The sequence below is a fragment of the Temnothorax americanus genome, unplaced genomic scaffold, assembly GCF_048541705.1.
Source record: "Temnothorax americanus isolate GAGA-0224 unplaced genomic scaffold, ASM4854170v1 Scaffold31, whole genome shotgun sequence".
In the NCBI taxonomy this organism is placed as follows: domain Eukaryota; kingdom Metazoa; phylum Arthropoda; class Insecta; order Hymenoptera; family Formicidae; genus Temnothorax; species Temnothorax americanus.
This window is the reverse complement of record NW_027509453.1, coordinates 350,621-368,304: the sequence shown is the minus strand read 5'-3', so window position 1 is coordinate 368,304 and position 17,684 is coordinate 350,621. Positions and strand designations below refer to the sequence as shown.

At 31.4% G+C, this 17,684-nt stretch overlaps 2 protein-coding genes across 8 annotated transcripts in view; one reads left to right on the top strand and one right to left on the bottom strand.

Annotated features, from left to right (window-relative positions):
• Positions 1-17,684, bottom strand: part of Hipk (Homeodomain interacting protein kinase) — a 78,199-nt gene that overhangs the window by 51,235 nt on the left and 9,280 nt on the right. The window lies entirely within an intron of this gene.
• LOC143900975 (uncharacterized) lies at positions 11,697-17,137 on the top strand. The gene is made up of 7 exons (XM_077412809.1): positions 11,697-12,498; positions 13,128-13,265; positions 13,894-14,031; positions 14,447-14,584; positions 14,837-14,968; positions 16,444-16,723; positions 16,804-17,137. Exons 1-6 carry the CDS (start codon positions 12,020-12,022, stop codon positions 16,637-16,639), a joined length of 1,221 nt encoding a protein of 406 aa, XP_077268935.1. The 5' UTR covers positions 11,697-12,019; the 3' UTR covers positions 16,640-16,723; positions 16,804-17,137.

Genomic DNA, 17,684 nt, shown 5'->3' with positions numbered 1-17,684 from the left:
CAATCCCTTCAATTATGTAATACGTATATGTTTAAAGATTATGTATTAATATTGGTACACTGAGGGAAAAATATTGTAGAATCAACAAAACAATTTTGTTGATTTTTCAATTTATTGATCCAATTATTTATTTTATTGAATTAAGTACACGTCTATTATTTGAACAAAATGAAATAATTGAATTCTGAAAATGGTATCATACAAAATCTTTTTTTTTTTAGTTAATGATCAATTTTGTTAACTCAATAAAATAATTTTGTTGAACCAAGAACATTAACGTTTTTAAAAATAGTAAATTTATTTAAAAAAATATTTAGTTAATGTTATATTATGTATTAATTGATAGTATAAAATATTTAATTAAAAAGAACAAATCAATATTCAACAAACAAAAGTAAAAAAAAAACAAAAAGAACAAAATATTTTGTACAAATATTTTGTTAAGCCAATATCATCTGCTTGGCAACATACAATCTCCCGGTTTTATTAAATCAACAAAATTTAAAAAAAAAAATAGTTATTTCTCTCAGTGTACAGTTATTTTTCTTTCCTTTTCGAAATACTCGGAGAAAATTACACTGAAAAAAGCATTAATTGATTATTCACTTAAAATTTTACCTGCCTCTCTTACAAATATCCCGATGATGCTTGTTGAATGTCATTCGCAGCTAAGGTAAAAAGGTACCAATACCCGGACACTTAAGCATAGGAAATGTACCAATACCTGGACACGTATCTGTGTCTGGATACCTTTAAAAAAATATAAATTTATGAAAATAAACGTTTGGATATTATAATTAAAGTTTCAAACTACAAGAAAAAATACTTTTATCTTTGATTTTAATTTGGTTTATACTTATAAATAATAAAGGTGTCCGGATATAGGTACATGTCCGGGTATTGGTACCTTTACCTTAAGTGCTTTTTCAATCTTTCAAGTAAAGATTATTAAAAATATTTTTAGCTTTGTCCTTACGAGCAGTTCTTAAGGACAGTCGATATTTGCATGAAACGTCCGATATGAAAATTGAAAATTGAATAGACGAGACAATGAAAAACACCTTAGAGTCACGTTTCCGCAATGCGGGTACATGATTACGTCTATACACGCGAGGTGCACCTAAGGCATCGATTATTGATTCCGTTGTAAATAGACGCGAATGATAAATTTATCAGTAGTAGTGGGTGCTGTCCTCCACTTTGGTATCTATACATCACAATTGCAAATAGTTTTGCAATTCTACAGCGCAAAACGTGAAACTTTGATATCTCGCAATTTTGCGCAACTATTCAGAAAGCTACTTCATTTCTAACGCTAAGTCATTCAGTAAGAATCTTAAAAAATTATTTAAAAAATATAATCACTTAACAGACGCTACAATATTATCTTTAAATATGATCTTGTATATATTTTTATGTAAGTAATATTTAATAATAATAAAAAGTTGCATCTTTAAATATTAACTGTAACAAGGATGATACATGTAATATTGTTATGTATTTTATTTATTAGTTTTTAGAGTATAAGAATATTTAATGTTTTAAAAACCGGAGCTTTGTTGTTAAAACAGATATCTTTTTTTGTTGTATGAAACGGCGACTTTCACCCAGCCAAGGAAACTTTCGAGACGATACCATGTGTCGAAAATACTGATCAGTCAGATAATAATGCAATTGGACCAATCGACTTTCCATTGTCTCGGGAATCGAACAATTAGCTAGTAACAATCGAATTATGTAGCGTTATTAGTTAATATTAAAATCGATTCTAGATGATACAACAAATTCAAATGGAAGTCTCAATATTCGCGGATCATGATTTTCATAGAATACGACAAAATCGTATTTTTCCTTAATCCGAAAAAAATAATAACCTCTATTAAAAAACTTATTTTATAATAAATATAAAATGTGTTATACGTATACGTATTTTTTTTAGAACAATAGAAATGAATTGTAACTGCCCGATTTATATCAAATTGTTTTTATTCTTATTATTCTTATTTTTTATTTCAGATTAGTACGGTATAGTAAGTTGTACATACGTTGCTTCCACCTTTTCTTAAGCGTTTATAGAATTATTGTAAAAACATGTAATGTGAATGCGTATAATGCAAATATATGTGTAAGTGTCTATAGTATTCGAGCTCTGGTCTCGTGAGTTTGCTAACAATATAAACCCAAGTGATTGTGTGGTTCAATCACCCCTGCCAGGGACGTGTAGTGTGTGTGTGTGTATGTGTCTATAATGTCATAAGATCTGTTATTTTAGCTTTTTAGAATTTATATTTTATATAAATTTATTTTTTACAAATTTATTTATTATATAACAATAATAATATACATATAAACACACTAGTTTAATATTTGCTTAGAATTAAATTCATGTTTCTATTATTATTATATAAACTGCATAGATATTAAATTGATTTGAATGTTTTGGAAAGCGCATCATAATTAGTCCGAAAATAGTGGACGGTGTCAAAACTCTTACTTGAGGAATTCTCTTTTTTATTATTATGAAAAATACAAAGGTGGAGTTTCTCTCGTACGACCAACTTGAAAAATTAGGAAACCATATTGTAGTGACATCTTGCGAGAGATATAAAAGAGTTGGATAAGTCAGAGGATATTTTTATCAAAGGAGCAGTATTATTCAGTATTATCAGAAGAAGATACTACAGTGAAATCTGCATAACGTTATATATATATATCTTATGTTGATGATACATATACGGTTTATTAATAAAAAGTTTTTCGAAATTAGCTTTTTAATAATTCTCAATATTGTCACACATTCTAAAATAATATATACTATTTTAAAATGTAATGACAATATTAAGAATTATTAAAAAACTAATTTCAAAAAACTTTATATATAAAATATACAAAATAAAGTATAATTGTATATATACATAAATATATATATATATACTAATCTATTATCTCTTAAATATATGTATATAATCTAAATCTATCTACGTAAAAAAACATTTCTGGCAAAAAATCGTTTGAATTAAATTTATTAAAAAATAATATTCAAATTAGTTATAATTTAATTTTTATAAAAAAATGTAATTACGATATCTATGTTGCCATTCATGCTCTATTCTACAATAATGTTAATCATTTGACCAATCTACATCATAAACTACATAAAACGTTTTAAACGTCTATATTCACGCAGTCGATCTTTATGCTGATAAATGCCATTTCTGACATACATTTCATTGTTCTTTTATCACGCCCCGCGCACGTCCGAGAGCAGAAAAGCACAGGTGAAGCATGCACGTGGGGGAGTTCTTCCGCTTTTACAATCGTAAAACCGCAGGTGCATCAGCTTGTCACACAATGAACAATGCTCGAACACTTCGAACGAGTTCGTAAATTATGCGAATGCAGTTTATGCAAATTACGATTTTCGCGAAACGTTCTCGTTTTCGAGTCTGCGAGCGAAACGGTAATTTTTACTTTATCCTAGCACCGCAAATTAATTTAATTTTCACAAATTGATCTTATAATTAGGCATTATAATTGACACATGTAGCCTGCTGCTGTGCAATGGCTCTTTTTCATTTTTGTATTTCTGATGGAATATATGTATATATACCAATGCATTATTATTGTGGTATAAAATAGCGCGATTAGTATATGCTTGTTTCATTAATTTAGTATTATACATTTTACGGATATTCTTTTTCTCTCTCTCTCTTTCTTTCTATCGCTCAAATCACATTTTACAGAAATAAAGAAGTTCATGAAATAAATAGCTTCCAAAAATTAATAAATCGTATAATAAATATAATATCTTATTACATATATATTCATAATATTTTGCAAATTATTATCATGATATAATTTTAACATATCTTTAAATAGCTTTGTCACAAAATTAATTTTATTTTCAAAGTGTTCTTGGTACGTGCAATTAATATTTTCGCGGAATTTATTCTAACTGAAACGACATGAAGCTAAAAAAAAAAAGCGTCACGAAGGCGTGATAAAGGCGTAATGTACAATTCGTTTCCCACGAAGCCATTCAAGTATGACGGAGGAACTGCTCGCGCGTGCAAAGTTTAAGTTTCGCGGAATTTGATAGCTTGATCGTCAACACGTGCATGATCGATCACACGAACCATATGGTTCACGTGCCCCCAGCATGGAAGTAATGGGTCATGGTTACATAAAGAAGACCTTAAACAGCGATCACGCTCTGTTCTTACGTTTCGAAAGCTGATATACAGCGCAGATGTTAGGGAAAATACGATCCCATTAAACAATTTCAACAACCATTCGATCAATACTGCAGCAGAAACTTAATTTAAAACAAAAATTACATAAACACACACAGTTCTTTCAGGAGATTAAAATAAAATAAAATTATAAATTTTCGAGATCCTTTTTCTCACATATCTTCTATAGTCAAAAATAATTATTCTGGATTAAGTCAATTATCTGACATATAATTAAATCGTGAGGTTTAATTAAGACACTAAAGTCTTCTTAACCGTGCCAATGATGGATAATTTTCTACGTGTTGCAAACGAAATGAGGCTCGTCCAATGAAATTTGCACAAAATCAATAGGCATATTAGCATTTGACGAAATTTACTATTCTCTTTGTTTCATTGTGAAGGTCTATTGATATGTTATCGTGACCATTGTCATTTCTCTTAATAATAAGTCGAATCGATTCCTCATCGAGAGAAAGATAAAACCATTCGTGAGAAAAACGGACAAACTATACATCATTTTGATTATAAATTAGATAGAATAAGAAGTAGTAAATTATATAATTGTTAATTGGAAAATAATAATTGTAATAATTGTACGGTGACAATGAGAAATGCGTGCGCTTTGCCCCAATTAATTAAAATCTTAAATACAAAATATAACTATCTTGAAATGTTCATTTTTGATACTTTTAGAGTTTTTTCTTGTTATATCAAATCGATTATTCAATAATGTGTTAAATTAATATCAATGACTGTGCGATTATGGGAAGTCATATCGACACAGGAAGCGCATTCCCCCTCCTCCTCCACAATCCCCCCCGTCACGATTTCAATTTCGTCGCGATGGGCTCTCCAATCCGGAAGTCGATGCTTTCGAAAGGAAATACCTTCAAAGGATTCTGTCGGCCGACCGTTTCCTGTAAACGCACCAACGGAAATTTTTAATTTTTATGAAACGCATAATAAGCATCGGCTGCCACTTGTCCCGGGATTACGAAGCCGCGGATGCACTTTTAAGGAATGGTAGAAAGTATATCAGAAAGCGGTGAATGATGTTACATGTATGCAATTACGAAACATATAAAATGGTCAAAATTACAGCTATAATACTGAGCGATACATAATAAAGCAGCGAATTGCGCGAGTGAATAATATCGAGGTGTAGTGCAAAAAAAACAACAATTTTGATGAAAGAAATGTAACATACGTTACGTTATTTTATATAGCTGTGAGATTATGACAAAATTGTTAAGATAAAAATATTTTGAGAGATTTCTTAATTAACATATATTATTAAATTCAAATATGATTAAGCTTTCGTCTTTCTTCAGTCTTTCATCCACTCTGATTTAACAGTGTTGCTCGCCACGCCAAGTTGCAGGTAAAGGGTTGAGTTTCAGTAACAGACGTTACGCCCGTTTCTTCGAGTTCGCTGCGAGCGCAATCGTTAGTATACCTCCGTGTTATTTACGGATATTACAATTATCTCGTAAAACTTTTTACGCTTCGACGTGTTACGGACGATCGCCGTCGCAGCCGTTTCTCCACGAGGGAAAAAGCGCTTATTCTGCGAGGACGGTTGCTTCACGCAACATAAATTTTACGCGTGGAACCGTGGACTCTCTCCGTTCGCGTAGGTCCGTCTTTGCAGGTTGCAGGTGTCCTTCGCGAAACCTTCGCGCGCACAAAAGTCGCACGCCGTGTATATCGGCACTCGCCGGGCCGTACGTTAATCTGCGACGCGCCAACGCGACGGAAGGGTGGCGAAATTGAGTTAACGTGCGAGTTAATGCCCCCGCAATTATATGCCGAGTCGAACAAAAATTGGCCACTCCGCGATGCGTGTCGAATAAGCACGCACACTTATACACTTGCGCGAGAAAGTATAATTCCTTATTAAACGGTAAAAGGCGTTTTCGAGGCCGACTCCAAGTTTCTTATCAACGATCGTTTAAAATTCAGGGACTTGTTAATCGAGGATATATAAACTTTTAATATTGAAAAAGAAAATTTCGGAGGAGCTATTTTTTTCTAAATATAATCATCATATAAGACGTGTACTTTTATATAGATATTTCACGGTTGACGCAAAAAAGAAATGCAGTACAACATAATGATATTATTTAATATATTTCTTGTTTCACTGAATTTTCCATTGGCTATCGCGGGTAGTAATCAGTAATACGCAGCAATTATAAAGTATTATAAATTTGCCTATATAGCGATATGCAGATCTATGTAATAAATTCTTTTTTGATTCTATTACTTAATCTAATCCTCTTCGACAATAATAATAGTGAATATCTGGATACATATGCGAATGTACTTAATGAAACATCGCGCGGAGATAATCGTGCGATATTCACATTCATTAGCGAACCCTTCCAGTTTCCCTCAATATTAATTTTCTCATCAGTGTTCTCGTAAAAGCAGGAGGAACTTTGCCAATAGCACCAATCTCAAAAAATGCTGAATTGGTATGATGAATATGAAAGCGGAATTTATGTAAATCCTTCTTTTGTCCAGTTGTCTCGTTTCACTGTCACGCTCCGCGTAAAACCGTCACGAACCGGAGCAAATCGACATGCATTATTTATCGTTGGGAATACCTCTATGGGAAACTCTCTCTCTCTCTCTCCCTCTCCCTCTCCCTCTCCCTCTCTCTCTCTCTCTCTCTCTCTCTCTCGGGGGTAAAAACGCCAATACAAGTTTTTGTGGGAATTTCTATATCCTATACACGTACCCACATACATTATCGAACCAACGACAAAACCATTAATTAAACCATTTCCGGTTCCCAGTTCTCATAAAAATCACAGCTCAATTCTGTTTGTTTACACATGCGATAACGAACTTAAAAACGTGCTTTTATATAAAGATAGAATTACAGCTATATGTCTTACAAAAACGTATATATTTTCAAAGCATTCATCAGAGACACAAAGGATATCTTACAATCAAAAGCTAACAACAAAATTAATCATCAATAATATAGTTTTAATTAAGTTCAAAAGGAAAAATTTAGATTAAATTTTTCTTAAATTAAAAAAATTGACTAAAATATTATTGTGCTATAAACTTTCCTATTATATTATACTTTTGGCACCGTTATAAAATACTAATTATTTAATCGCAAAAACGAATTATTATGACAGGTAATGTGAGCCAGTCGTCAGTTTTCTAAGATTATTTTGTGTGTGAATCGTACAAAAGATCAATAAATTATTTTAACTAAGTGCTACAGTCGGCATTGTTCACGAAATATTCGTGACACGAATGAAGCAATCGAAATAATCAATTGTTTGTATTGTTGGTGCACCTTTCGACGTGTATTGTGGGTAACCACTCGCACGTAAAGGTCCAAAGGTCCAAGAAAGGGGTGGGCACAAACAACCCTTCGACACGGCAGATGGTCGATTGAACAAAATCGATCGATCTCCGATTTGGTTCTATCGAAATCTCGACGTTGTGTCACCGCGGGGGCGCCCGGCCGACTCCCGATGTTATTTTTAACAATTTCGACATGATCGACTGATAAACGCCGAAGGGTTTCGTATAGCACAGCAGATGTTCTCGTCTAACGCGTTTGCGATATTGCGCCTCGGTGTTTGCACCACCTCGTATATTTTCGATAAATTAGACGGCTCGAATAGATCCTTAAAGCTTAATCACGATAGCGCGTCGACTGAGCCCTGTCTAACCAGAGAAAAAAGAGAATTGCCCAATGATTTCGTTAGGCAAAGATCGCTCCGATAAAGACCGAAGGGTTTCATGACCGAGCAGATGCTCCGAAACTCGAAACGTCGTAGGTCGTTTTTTGGAACTTTTCTAACGTTTAGCTACGTCGTTCACCCGTATCGACATTTACTGAATTTACGAAAGAAAAAGATCGTTGCAAGAAATATATTGTCGACAAAAAAATACAGTGTACGTACAAAAAGTTCCAATAACAGAGCGTTTGAAAAAACGCACAAAAATTTCGAAAATAATATTCGTTGTAAGCAAGAATAACCATTTATGTTTGTTTTCTTCTCGCAGTGCACTGTTATTGCCCAGTTTTAATTTGTTAGAAATACTATAATCCCCTTCTCAATATATCCTTGGATCTAATTGTAAATGATTTTAAAAATCCGGCTAATATAACATTCAAGCTTAAAGTTTTAAATTATTCGATACAGGAAAATCCTAAACAGGAAAAACACACGATAATTATTTCCATAGAGTGATATCGTCTGTGACCGAACAAATTTTTCTCGGTCAAGCTGAAAATTACGGTCGACGGAACAAGAATAATCAGCACAAAAAGTTATGTCGAAAGTTATCGTCATTATCGTCATTATCGTCTATTTTCGACATATTTCTATACATTTCGTGATATAAGACAATATCTTGGTTTTTGTAAGTATTTTAAATATTATACCTAAATTATTCAGAAATGTTGAAAAAAACTGTTAATATTTTCAGAACTCGAGAAATATTTCTAGAAAGATACTTGGAACAGAAATTTATACCTAGGACATTAATTATATAAATTAAATAATGAATAAGTTACACAACGTTCAACGCGCCAACTTCGTCGTCTACCTAGGACAATCTGCGGTGATAGTTAAAACCAAACCCAACGCAATTTCAGCGACGCAGTAAATCGACGGACGAAAAAGCCAGGCGAAACCGCGAATTAGACAGCTGAAAGAATAATGGTTGTGTTAGAAAGCGGGATCAACGATCGGTGCGGGCTTAATGCGTGATTAATGACCGGCGGGTGTGTCGCGCAACCACGTCGAACGCGATTTTTCGTAACGACAATACTCGCTGCGTTTTTCCACCATCGCGTGCTGCATGTCGAGATAATAGCTGAAACCGCAGTTACTCGCGAGTCAACGAAATTGGAAAAGGGGTGGCTCGCGCGGGAGGGTAAAAGGAGACCGGATTTGTTTCGCCGGCTTCGATTGCAGCGCGCACCGGCACACGAATCGCCAACAAAGAAGATAATAATACGGCGGAAACGGAAAACCGAATAATGTCCGGTGTGGTGCAAGCAATATACGACGGAAAGGGGTGCATTTGTGCATGATCCGTTAATTGTTACAGCGCGTTTGCCATGTTATTCGATATGTGATTATGCGCTATAATAATATATATATATATATATATATATATATATGTAATGCCGTTGAAAATAATGTCCATTTTTTAATGCTGAATGCACGCGATTGTTAATCGAAAAGCTTGTTTCCCCCCGAACTGTTTTAACCCATTAAATCCTAGGAGGCCTTACACGTTTTTCTGTTTTTTTCTTCTTCTCGGGTCGTAATAAAAATTTTTAGAAATTGACATTTAGGGATAAAGAAAATTACTTTTTCCAAAAATTTAATCGGCAATAAACTATCTAAAAGAAAAGAATATAAAATATAAAAATGGAGACAAAAATTAAGTAAGCCCTGCCTTTTTACAGACAAATGTTCAATTAATAAATGATTCCTTCTATTTTTTGAGCATAATTTTTGCTATATAACTCGAATAATAATTATGGATATCGATTTCTACTCAAAGAGATAAACAACATTATTTAATAGTTGAATATTTTGTCAGTAAAAGGCAGGGTCATTTACTTTTTTAAATCTTTATTTTCAAATTTTATATCCTTTTTTTCTTTTTTTTTTCCCCAGATATCCCATGCCGTCGCCGACTTAGGTTTTCAAAAAGAGCAACTCTTTTGCCCCTAAATACCAATTGCAGTTTAAAAATTTTGATTAGGATCCGGAAGTTACACGGATTTAAAACAAAAAGGGCCTCCTACGACTTAATAAGTTAAAGTGAAGATAAAAATTATGTTTTCTAAACTTTAGAGATTTAAAGAACTTTAAGGAAAAACAGAAATTTTTAAAAATTATTGTCCAAGATAATTACGGTACCACAAATACAACGTATCGATTGACTAGCAGGAGACGATAGGATTAAAGGTATCTTTATCGCACCGTCTGGCCGAAAACAAAATGATAAGACTAACAGAAATGCTAGTATTGTTGAGGTAGGGATATTCATTGTCTATATTAACTCTTGTCGCGCGAACGACCGGATAATTCTGTCCTTCCAGGAAACAAGGTGAACTGATATTCTCTTCCTGTGACCATTGCATGCGTGTTGTGTTACAGTTACCTTTTTTTAAGATTTTCTGATGACACACAAGCCTACTTGCCATTAAACGCTATATATCATTAATCATAGCAGATACGGTAAAATAGCGGTGCATATGTGTTGATGGAATCTTAAATCGAAAAATATTAGAAATAAAATATGAAGCAACACAAGATGTGGCAGTATTGATCGGAATAGTGATTTCGTTAATCGGAATTGAAATTTTATTGTTTTACCCAGTTAGGTAACTCTATTAGCCATAATTTTATGATAATTGATATCTTAATCTTATAGTCAATCTAATGAATTTTCTTTGAAAAAAATGTAAAATTAAATCTAGTATAATCGACAAGAAAAAGATTCTTTGTAAAAAAAAATATGTAATAAATTATTTTCTATTCGTTGTGTAGTCTTCAAGAAAAATAGTTTTATATATCAAAATGATTCAATCAATCGTAAACATTTCTTCTATATTTGGCATTTATTTTTTTACACGGAATCATTTCTATAACAGTTAGATAGTATGCACAACTCAGGCAAATAAAGGTATCACACTTAATAATCGAGAAATGAATAAGACGAAGACTGCAACAGTTTCCGCAAATATAACGACGGGTTCAACGACAGTAACAGCTATACGTCCATAGCAATACCGTCGCAAAATTCTACGGGAGAAAAAACTTCGCAAACGGACTATGACTATACAACAGCTCTTATGATCACGACGGTACTAACAGAATCGAGTGCAACGACCAGAACAACGATGATGACAACAACATCGTCTACGAGATCGACGTCGCCGACGTCTGAAAAAACGATCACGAAAGATAGAAACCCTACAATACCTTCAACGCAACTTAAGACGACGACGACGCAATCTACAACGCAATCGACACGTGGAACACAATGCATAACGAGTGTAACGCATCCATCGTCATCCAAGATAACATCTCCATTTAAGTATTAAAGCCTGCGTTGACGGCACCGATGAACGCAACGACAACAGGTCCTTGATGCGATGAAAAAATAGCTAATATGATTTTGAGTTGAGAGGAAGCTGCCAAAAATCAAGTAGGCAGCGATAAAAAGAATAAAATTACTTACAATTACGCCCGCGGTATTCCATATTCATTGACATGCACTTGAATAGTAATAATTTCTTGTCATACATTAAATTGTACTTAAAAATTCTGCAAAAGTGTATACACGAACGTCACGAACATCGTGAAATATGACACATTTGTTTCATTATTATTTAAATCTCTTTCATTTAAAAATATTGTGAAAGTATTTTTCCCAATTTTATTTTAAATATGTTATAAAAGTATTTTTTTTTTTATGAACAAATGTTTCCGTGGCTTTACGAATTGTCCGCGTAAAGCGGACATTTTATCGCAAACAATTAAGTCATCAAATACTTCATACCTGTAAAAATAACACTTGAATTGCCGTGTTGTGAGATTTATATTTTGAAACGCTTTGAAAAGGTCTTCGAAAAGTATTTATTGAATTTTGTTTTGTGTGGGAAGGGGAAACATATTTCTCTTCTCGACCTTCTATGACCAATTTTGTAAGCTCTTCTTCAAACGATAACATGAAGTGATCTCATTTAGTGTTTAAGCGCTTTGCGATATAGAACTGTTAAAATGGGGAAACTTCGAGGATGGTTGGCGAAATATTGCATACTAGAAGAAAATTCTGATTCAGTAAAGTGTAATGTAAGTGTAAGTTGTGAAGAAGTTTTTTCCCATCCTGATCGAAGGCAAAAGTTAAAAGATCATTTATGCGATAAACATAACATAACCGAACTAGACACACATCCAAAACGTGGCATCTTATTAAAAAATTACATAGTATCAAAATACGAAGGAACATGCAATAATCATTGCAATAATAAAACAATAAATTTTAAAAAAGGCGTGCACTTGCTAATAAAACACTTAAAACGTTTTCACTCTGATAAATGTAAATCTATGAATACAAGACAAAAAGTTAGAAAAAGAGCAGACGTGTGGAACAAGTTCGATGTAAAAGGCAAAGTTGCGACGTGCAAAACGTGTAATACAACTCTAAAACATCGCAGTGATATACACATATTAAAACTACACTTATTGCGAGCTTGTAAGTAAGTATTCATCTATATAAGAACGTATAAAATATTGATGAATAAAAAGTAGGTACAGTAATGAAATAATAAATCAATGAAAATGTAAATATCTGGTTTATCACGGCACATATATAATAATTATATGCAATATTGACTGAAACTGCAATTGTCCATGTGTGGTTTTAGATTATTAAATAATTTTTCGAAACAATACAAAATAAATTTTCTGCATGTTTGGACAATTAAATAAAAGAGCGCATGCTGATAAATATGTATTTAATAAGATTTTAATAATGTTACACAAATTTTAGTGTTTTGTAATACTAAATATTGTTTATATTATATAGTACAGATTTGTAATAAAGCATAAGTATGACTTGATTATCAATTGCGCGATGTGTGTAGTCATTGTAAAAAAGTTTTCTCTAATCGGTCCAAAACAAGAATTAAATTACTACTTACGGACATATATAGCATAACAGATCAAGACAAACATTCAAAACCCGACAACGTATTAGAAAATTACAGAGACAAACAGCGACATACAATTATTGCAAAACATTAATAATTTTTAAATGAGACATGTACAATTTAATAAGACATTTAATTGAAAATTGATCACCTGATAAATGTAATTTTATTTATAGAAATGTGATAAAAAAATCAAAAATATGGAACAAGTTTGATGTAAAAGGCAATGTTGCGACGTGCAAAACGTGTAATACAATAATAAAACATTGCAGTAATAGTCACATGTTAAAACGACACTTATTGCGAGCTTGTGAGTAAGTATTCATTTAAAAGAACGTATAAAATATTGATGAATAAAAAGTAGGTACAGTAATGAAATAATAAATCAATGAAACTGTAAATATCTGGTTTATCACGGCACATATATAATAATTATATGCAATATTGACTAAAACTGCAATTGTCCATGTGTGGTTTTAAATTATTAAATGATTTTTCGAAACAATAATATAAAATAAATTGTCTGCATGTTTGGACAAATAAATAAAAGAGCGCATGCTGATAAATATGTATTTAATAAGATTTTAATAATGTTACACAGATTTTAGTGTTTTCTAATACTAAATATTGTCTATGTTATAGTACAGATTTGTAATAAAGCATAAGTATGACTTGATTACCAATTACGCGATGTGTGTAGTCATTGTAAAAAAGTTTTCTCTAATCGGTCCAAAACAAGAGTTAAAATACTACTTATAGACATATATAACATAACAGATCAAAACAAACATTCAAAACCCGACAACGTATTAGAAAATTACAGAGACAAACAGCGACATACATTTATTGCAAAACATTAATAATTTTTAAATGAGGCGTGTACGTTTTAATAAAACATTTAATTGAAAATTTATCACCCGATAAATGTAATTTTATTTATAGAAATGTGATAAGAAGATCAAAAATATGGAACAAGTTCGATGTAAAAGGCAATGTTGCGACGTGCAAAACGTGTAATACAACTATAAAAAATCACAGTGATACACACATATTAAAACAGCACTTATTGCGAGGTTGTGAGTAAGTATTCATTTAAGAACGTATAAAATATTGATGAATGAAAAGTTGGTGTACAGTAATAAAATAATAAATAAATGAAAATGTAAATTTCTGGTTTATCACGGCACATATATAATAATTATATGCAATATTGACTGAAACTGCAATTGTCCATGTGTGGTTTTGAATTATTTAATGATTTTTCAAAACAATACAAAATAAATTTTCTCCATGTTTGGACAAATAAATAAAAGAGCGCATGCTGATAAATATGTATATATATTCAAAACCCGACAACGTATTATAGAAAATTACAGAGACAAACAGCGACATACAATTATTGCAAAACATTAATAATTTTTAAATGTGGCGTGCACGTTTTAATAAGACATTTAATTGAAAATTTATCACCCGATAAATGTAATTTTATTTGTAGAAATGTGATAAGAAGATCAAAAACATGGAACAAGTTCGATGTAAAAGGCAGAGATGCAACGAGAAAAACGTGTAAGAAGGTTATAAAACATCACAATGATGTAACCAGATTACGGAAACACTTATTGCGAGCTTGTAAGTAAGTATTCATCTAAGAACGTATAAAATATTGATGAATGAAAAGTAGGTACACAATAATGAAGTAATAAATAAATAAAAATGTAAATATCACGGCACACATATATAGTAATGTGTAATTCCTTGAAACAATACAAAATCAATTTTCTATATATTTTGACAAATATATAAAAAGGCGCATATGCTTATACATATATATATTCACTTTATCTTTTTCTATACATCATTAATTAAATTTGTCGTATATATACAGACATGCACCAACTTCTTCAAGCTCAATGAGAGACAGCAGTTTCCCTTTGAATAAGCCACAAAGCGAAAGTACAATACGAACAAGCATACCGCTACTTGGGCAAGAGGGAGAGGAAATAGAGAGAAGTGACGAGTAATTATACACTATGCTTAAATTATAAACCGTAATAAAATCTTACAAATTAAATAGACTCAAACACTATAATATATCAACGTAAATTACTTTATGTATGCGATCAATTTTGGCGCCTAATGTGCCCACAAAACATATTTATTTGTGATTAATCTTTTTTTCTGTGATTTACTATTCGCTATCAAATCCATAGATATCCGAGAAACTATATACAATTCTTTATATTATAATTTCACTTATATTTATATAATTATATTATATACATATATCTGAATTATTATTTAAAAAATTAAAATATGGCGTCTGAGATATTAAGTGTAACACAGTTCGTGGACAGGGAGAATAGAATGGATTAAACTGAGTAAAAAAATTTTATACCATTTTGCGATTTTTATAATACAATAATTAATTTAAAAATAAATTAATAGAGATCTGCGAGTGAGACAATCTATGCTTCATTGACGGTTATTAAAAGCGCTCTTCTACCAATGTCTTGCCGCGCATACAACATTTGCAATCGGCACGTAAAGCTGAACTAACTCTTCCTCGCAACACATTTACATTCGCCACTGAATTGCGGCGATGCATGCGCATTCATAGATCTTTATTAAATAATTTTTCATTAATTATTGAGAAAAAAAAAAACTGCTAGAGAACATTTTTATTTAGTTTATTCCGCTCTACCTACCCACACGCGCGATTTAATTATTAAATAATCTGTACATACTTTGTAAATTTCATCATATTATTATAGTGTCCTAAAGTAAATACTTATTTTTATATTTTACGATAAAATAAGAAAAAACCGTTAAGTGATTTGCATTATACAGTATACCTTATCTTTCAACAATAAGTTATAAAAACTTATTTTTACGTGTACATACAAGGCGCAAATATATCATAAATATAAACTTATATATTATAAATGTAAATATTATTATACTGAAAATACTAAATTTAAGTATTGATAAAACTCACCATTGAAAGAATTTAAATTCTAAAAATAAATCTTTTGGCCTAATAATTGAATAATATGCTTAACCCTTAAGGTGCATACGTGAGTTTACGGTGTTCGAGCCAAAGATATCTGCTCGTAACTGTAAAACTTGCAAACCTGTTAGAAGATATTAAATAAACGATGTTAATATATCAAAATGACTATAAAATCGTCAACTACAATGTAGACAAATGTTATATGAATTTTTTTAGATGTTTTGAAATGGCTTAAGGTAGGGAAAAATAACGTTGAACGTGACAGATCCACGTATGCACTTAGAAGGTACCGAAAAAACGTATGCACTTCAAGGGTTAATGACGTGTATAACAATTGATATACTAACCATTATTGCAATTCATTTTCTACTTCTGTGTAAATTTGCAAGTCCCGTTCAAGCTCAGAATCTGGTGTACAGGCTTATAATAAACAATAACAATAATAACAATAACAATAATAACAACAATAATAATAATACTAGTTCAAACGTCAAGCAAACCGAGATTCCAAAGTCAGAGATCTACGTTCCACTCACAAGTCCCGGCACGGATTATTGGCACGCGAGAAATTCCGTGGCTGATCAAGTGTTTATCACAGACGTTACCGTTAATCTGAAGACCGTTACCATCAAAGAATGCAAGACTGAAAAGGGTTTCTTTCGAGAGAGGGATCCTTAAAAAACTCTTTGAGCTATTAATGAAATCATGGACAGAAACAAAAATATAAGATTTGAGGAAAAAGAGAACAAGCGTTATTGACGAGTAATACACGATTCTATATTAATTTAAATATTAATTCCTCTATTTTTTACTTTTTTAATCACTTCTTGCATAAATTGCAGGTCTTATTCAAGCTCAGAATCTGATGAAGATTTGCGTGAAACTTCAGTTGATGAAATCGAAGATGAATAAGGAAATATTTATAGATTTAAGAAGCGAAAGTAAGCGTTGTTGACAGTACTGCAGAGTTCGCTACGTACGTACAATGGAGTCTCGTGAACTACGGTATCTATTTAATACAACCGCAATAACAGACACATCAATAAATATGGATACAAAGCTATCTGTGGAATATATTAAATGTTTTCCAAATTGTATATAAACGATATGGCAATAAGTCCTAATATCTGCAAGCTATAGTTCCGCAACATCTGTCCATGGTATTGGTATATAATTAATCTTATATCTATATCTATATATATATAATTATATATATATATATAGTTAATAATATATAGTTAATATATATATACATATATATATATATATCTATATCTATATATATATATATATATAATGAGTTACTTTTCAACTTAAACATGTTGCTTAGTATTATGAGACATTTACAATATTGGAATATTGACGATAAATAAAAATGAACTTGTTTTGTTATATTTCAAAAAACTGACATTTACAAAAATGTGATACGTAAAACAATATATGGACATTAGTAAGATTTCGAGTATCTCATTTATACTATATGCTATGTAATTATATGTCTATAAATATTTACTTTTTATTTAAAAAAGACACAAAAAGATGCCAAATATACGCGTCTGTCTACCTACAAAACCTACAAAAAGTATCATATCAAGAAATTGTACCAAGTAGGAATAAATCTTTGGAAAAAAACTATTGTATTTTTAAAAATGTTAATCAAAATTTTAAAAATATATATTTAATGCAAACAAACTTGGCACTTCTATTAAAATATATGTATACA

Excerpts from the sequence above, each read along its gene's own strand:
- LOC143900975 (XM_077412809.1), top strand. The coding sequence starts at position 12,020 with ATGGGGAAACTTCGAGGATGGTTGGCGAAATATTGCATACTAGAAGAA. Across the intron at positions 12,499-13,127 it reads CACTTATTGCGAGCTTGTAA|AAATGTGATAAAAAAATCAA; the intron begins GTAAGTATTCAT and ends TTTTATTTATAG. Across the intron at positions 14,969-16,443 it reads GAAATAGAGAGAAGTGACGA|TTCAAACGTCAAGCAAACCG; the intron begins GTAATTATACAC and ends TAATAATACTAG.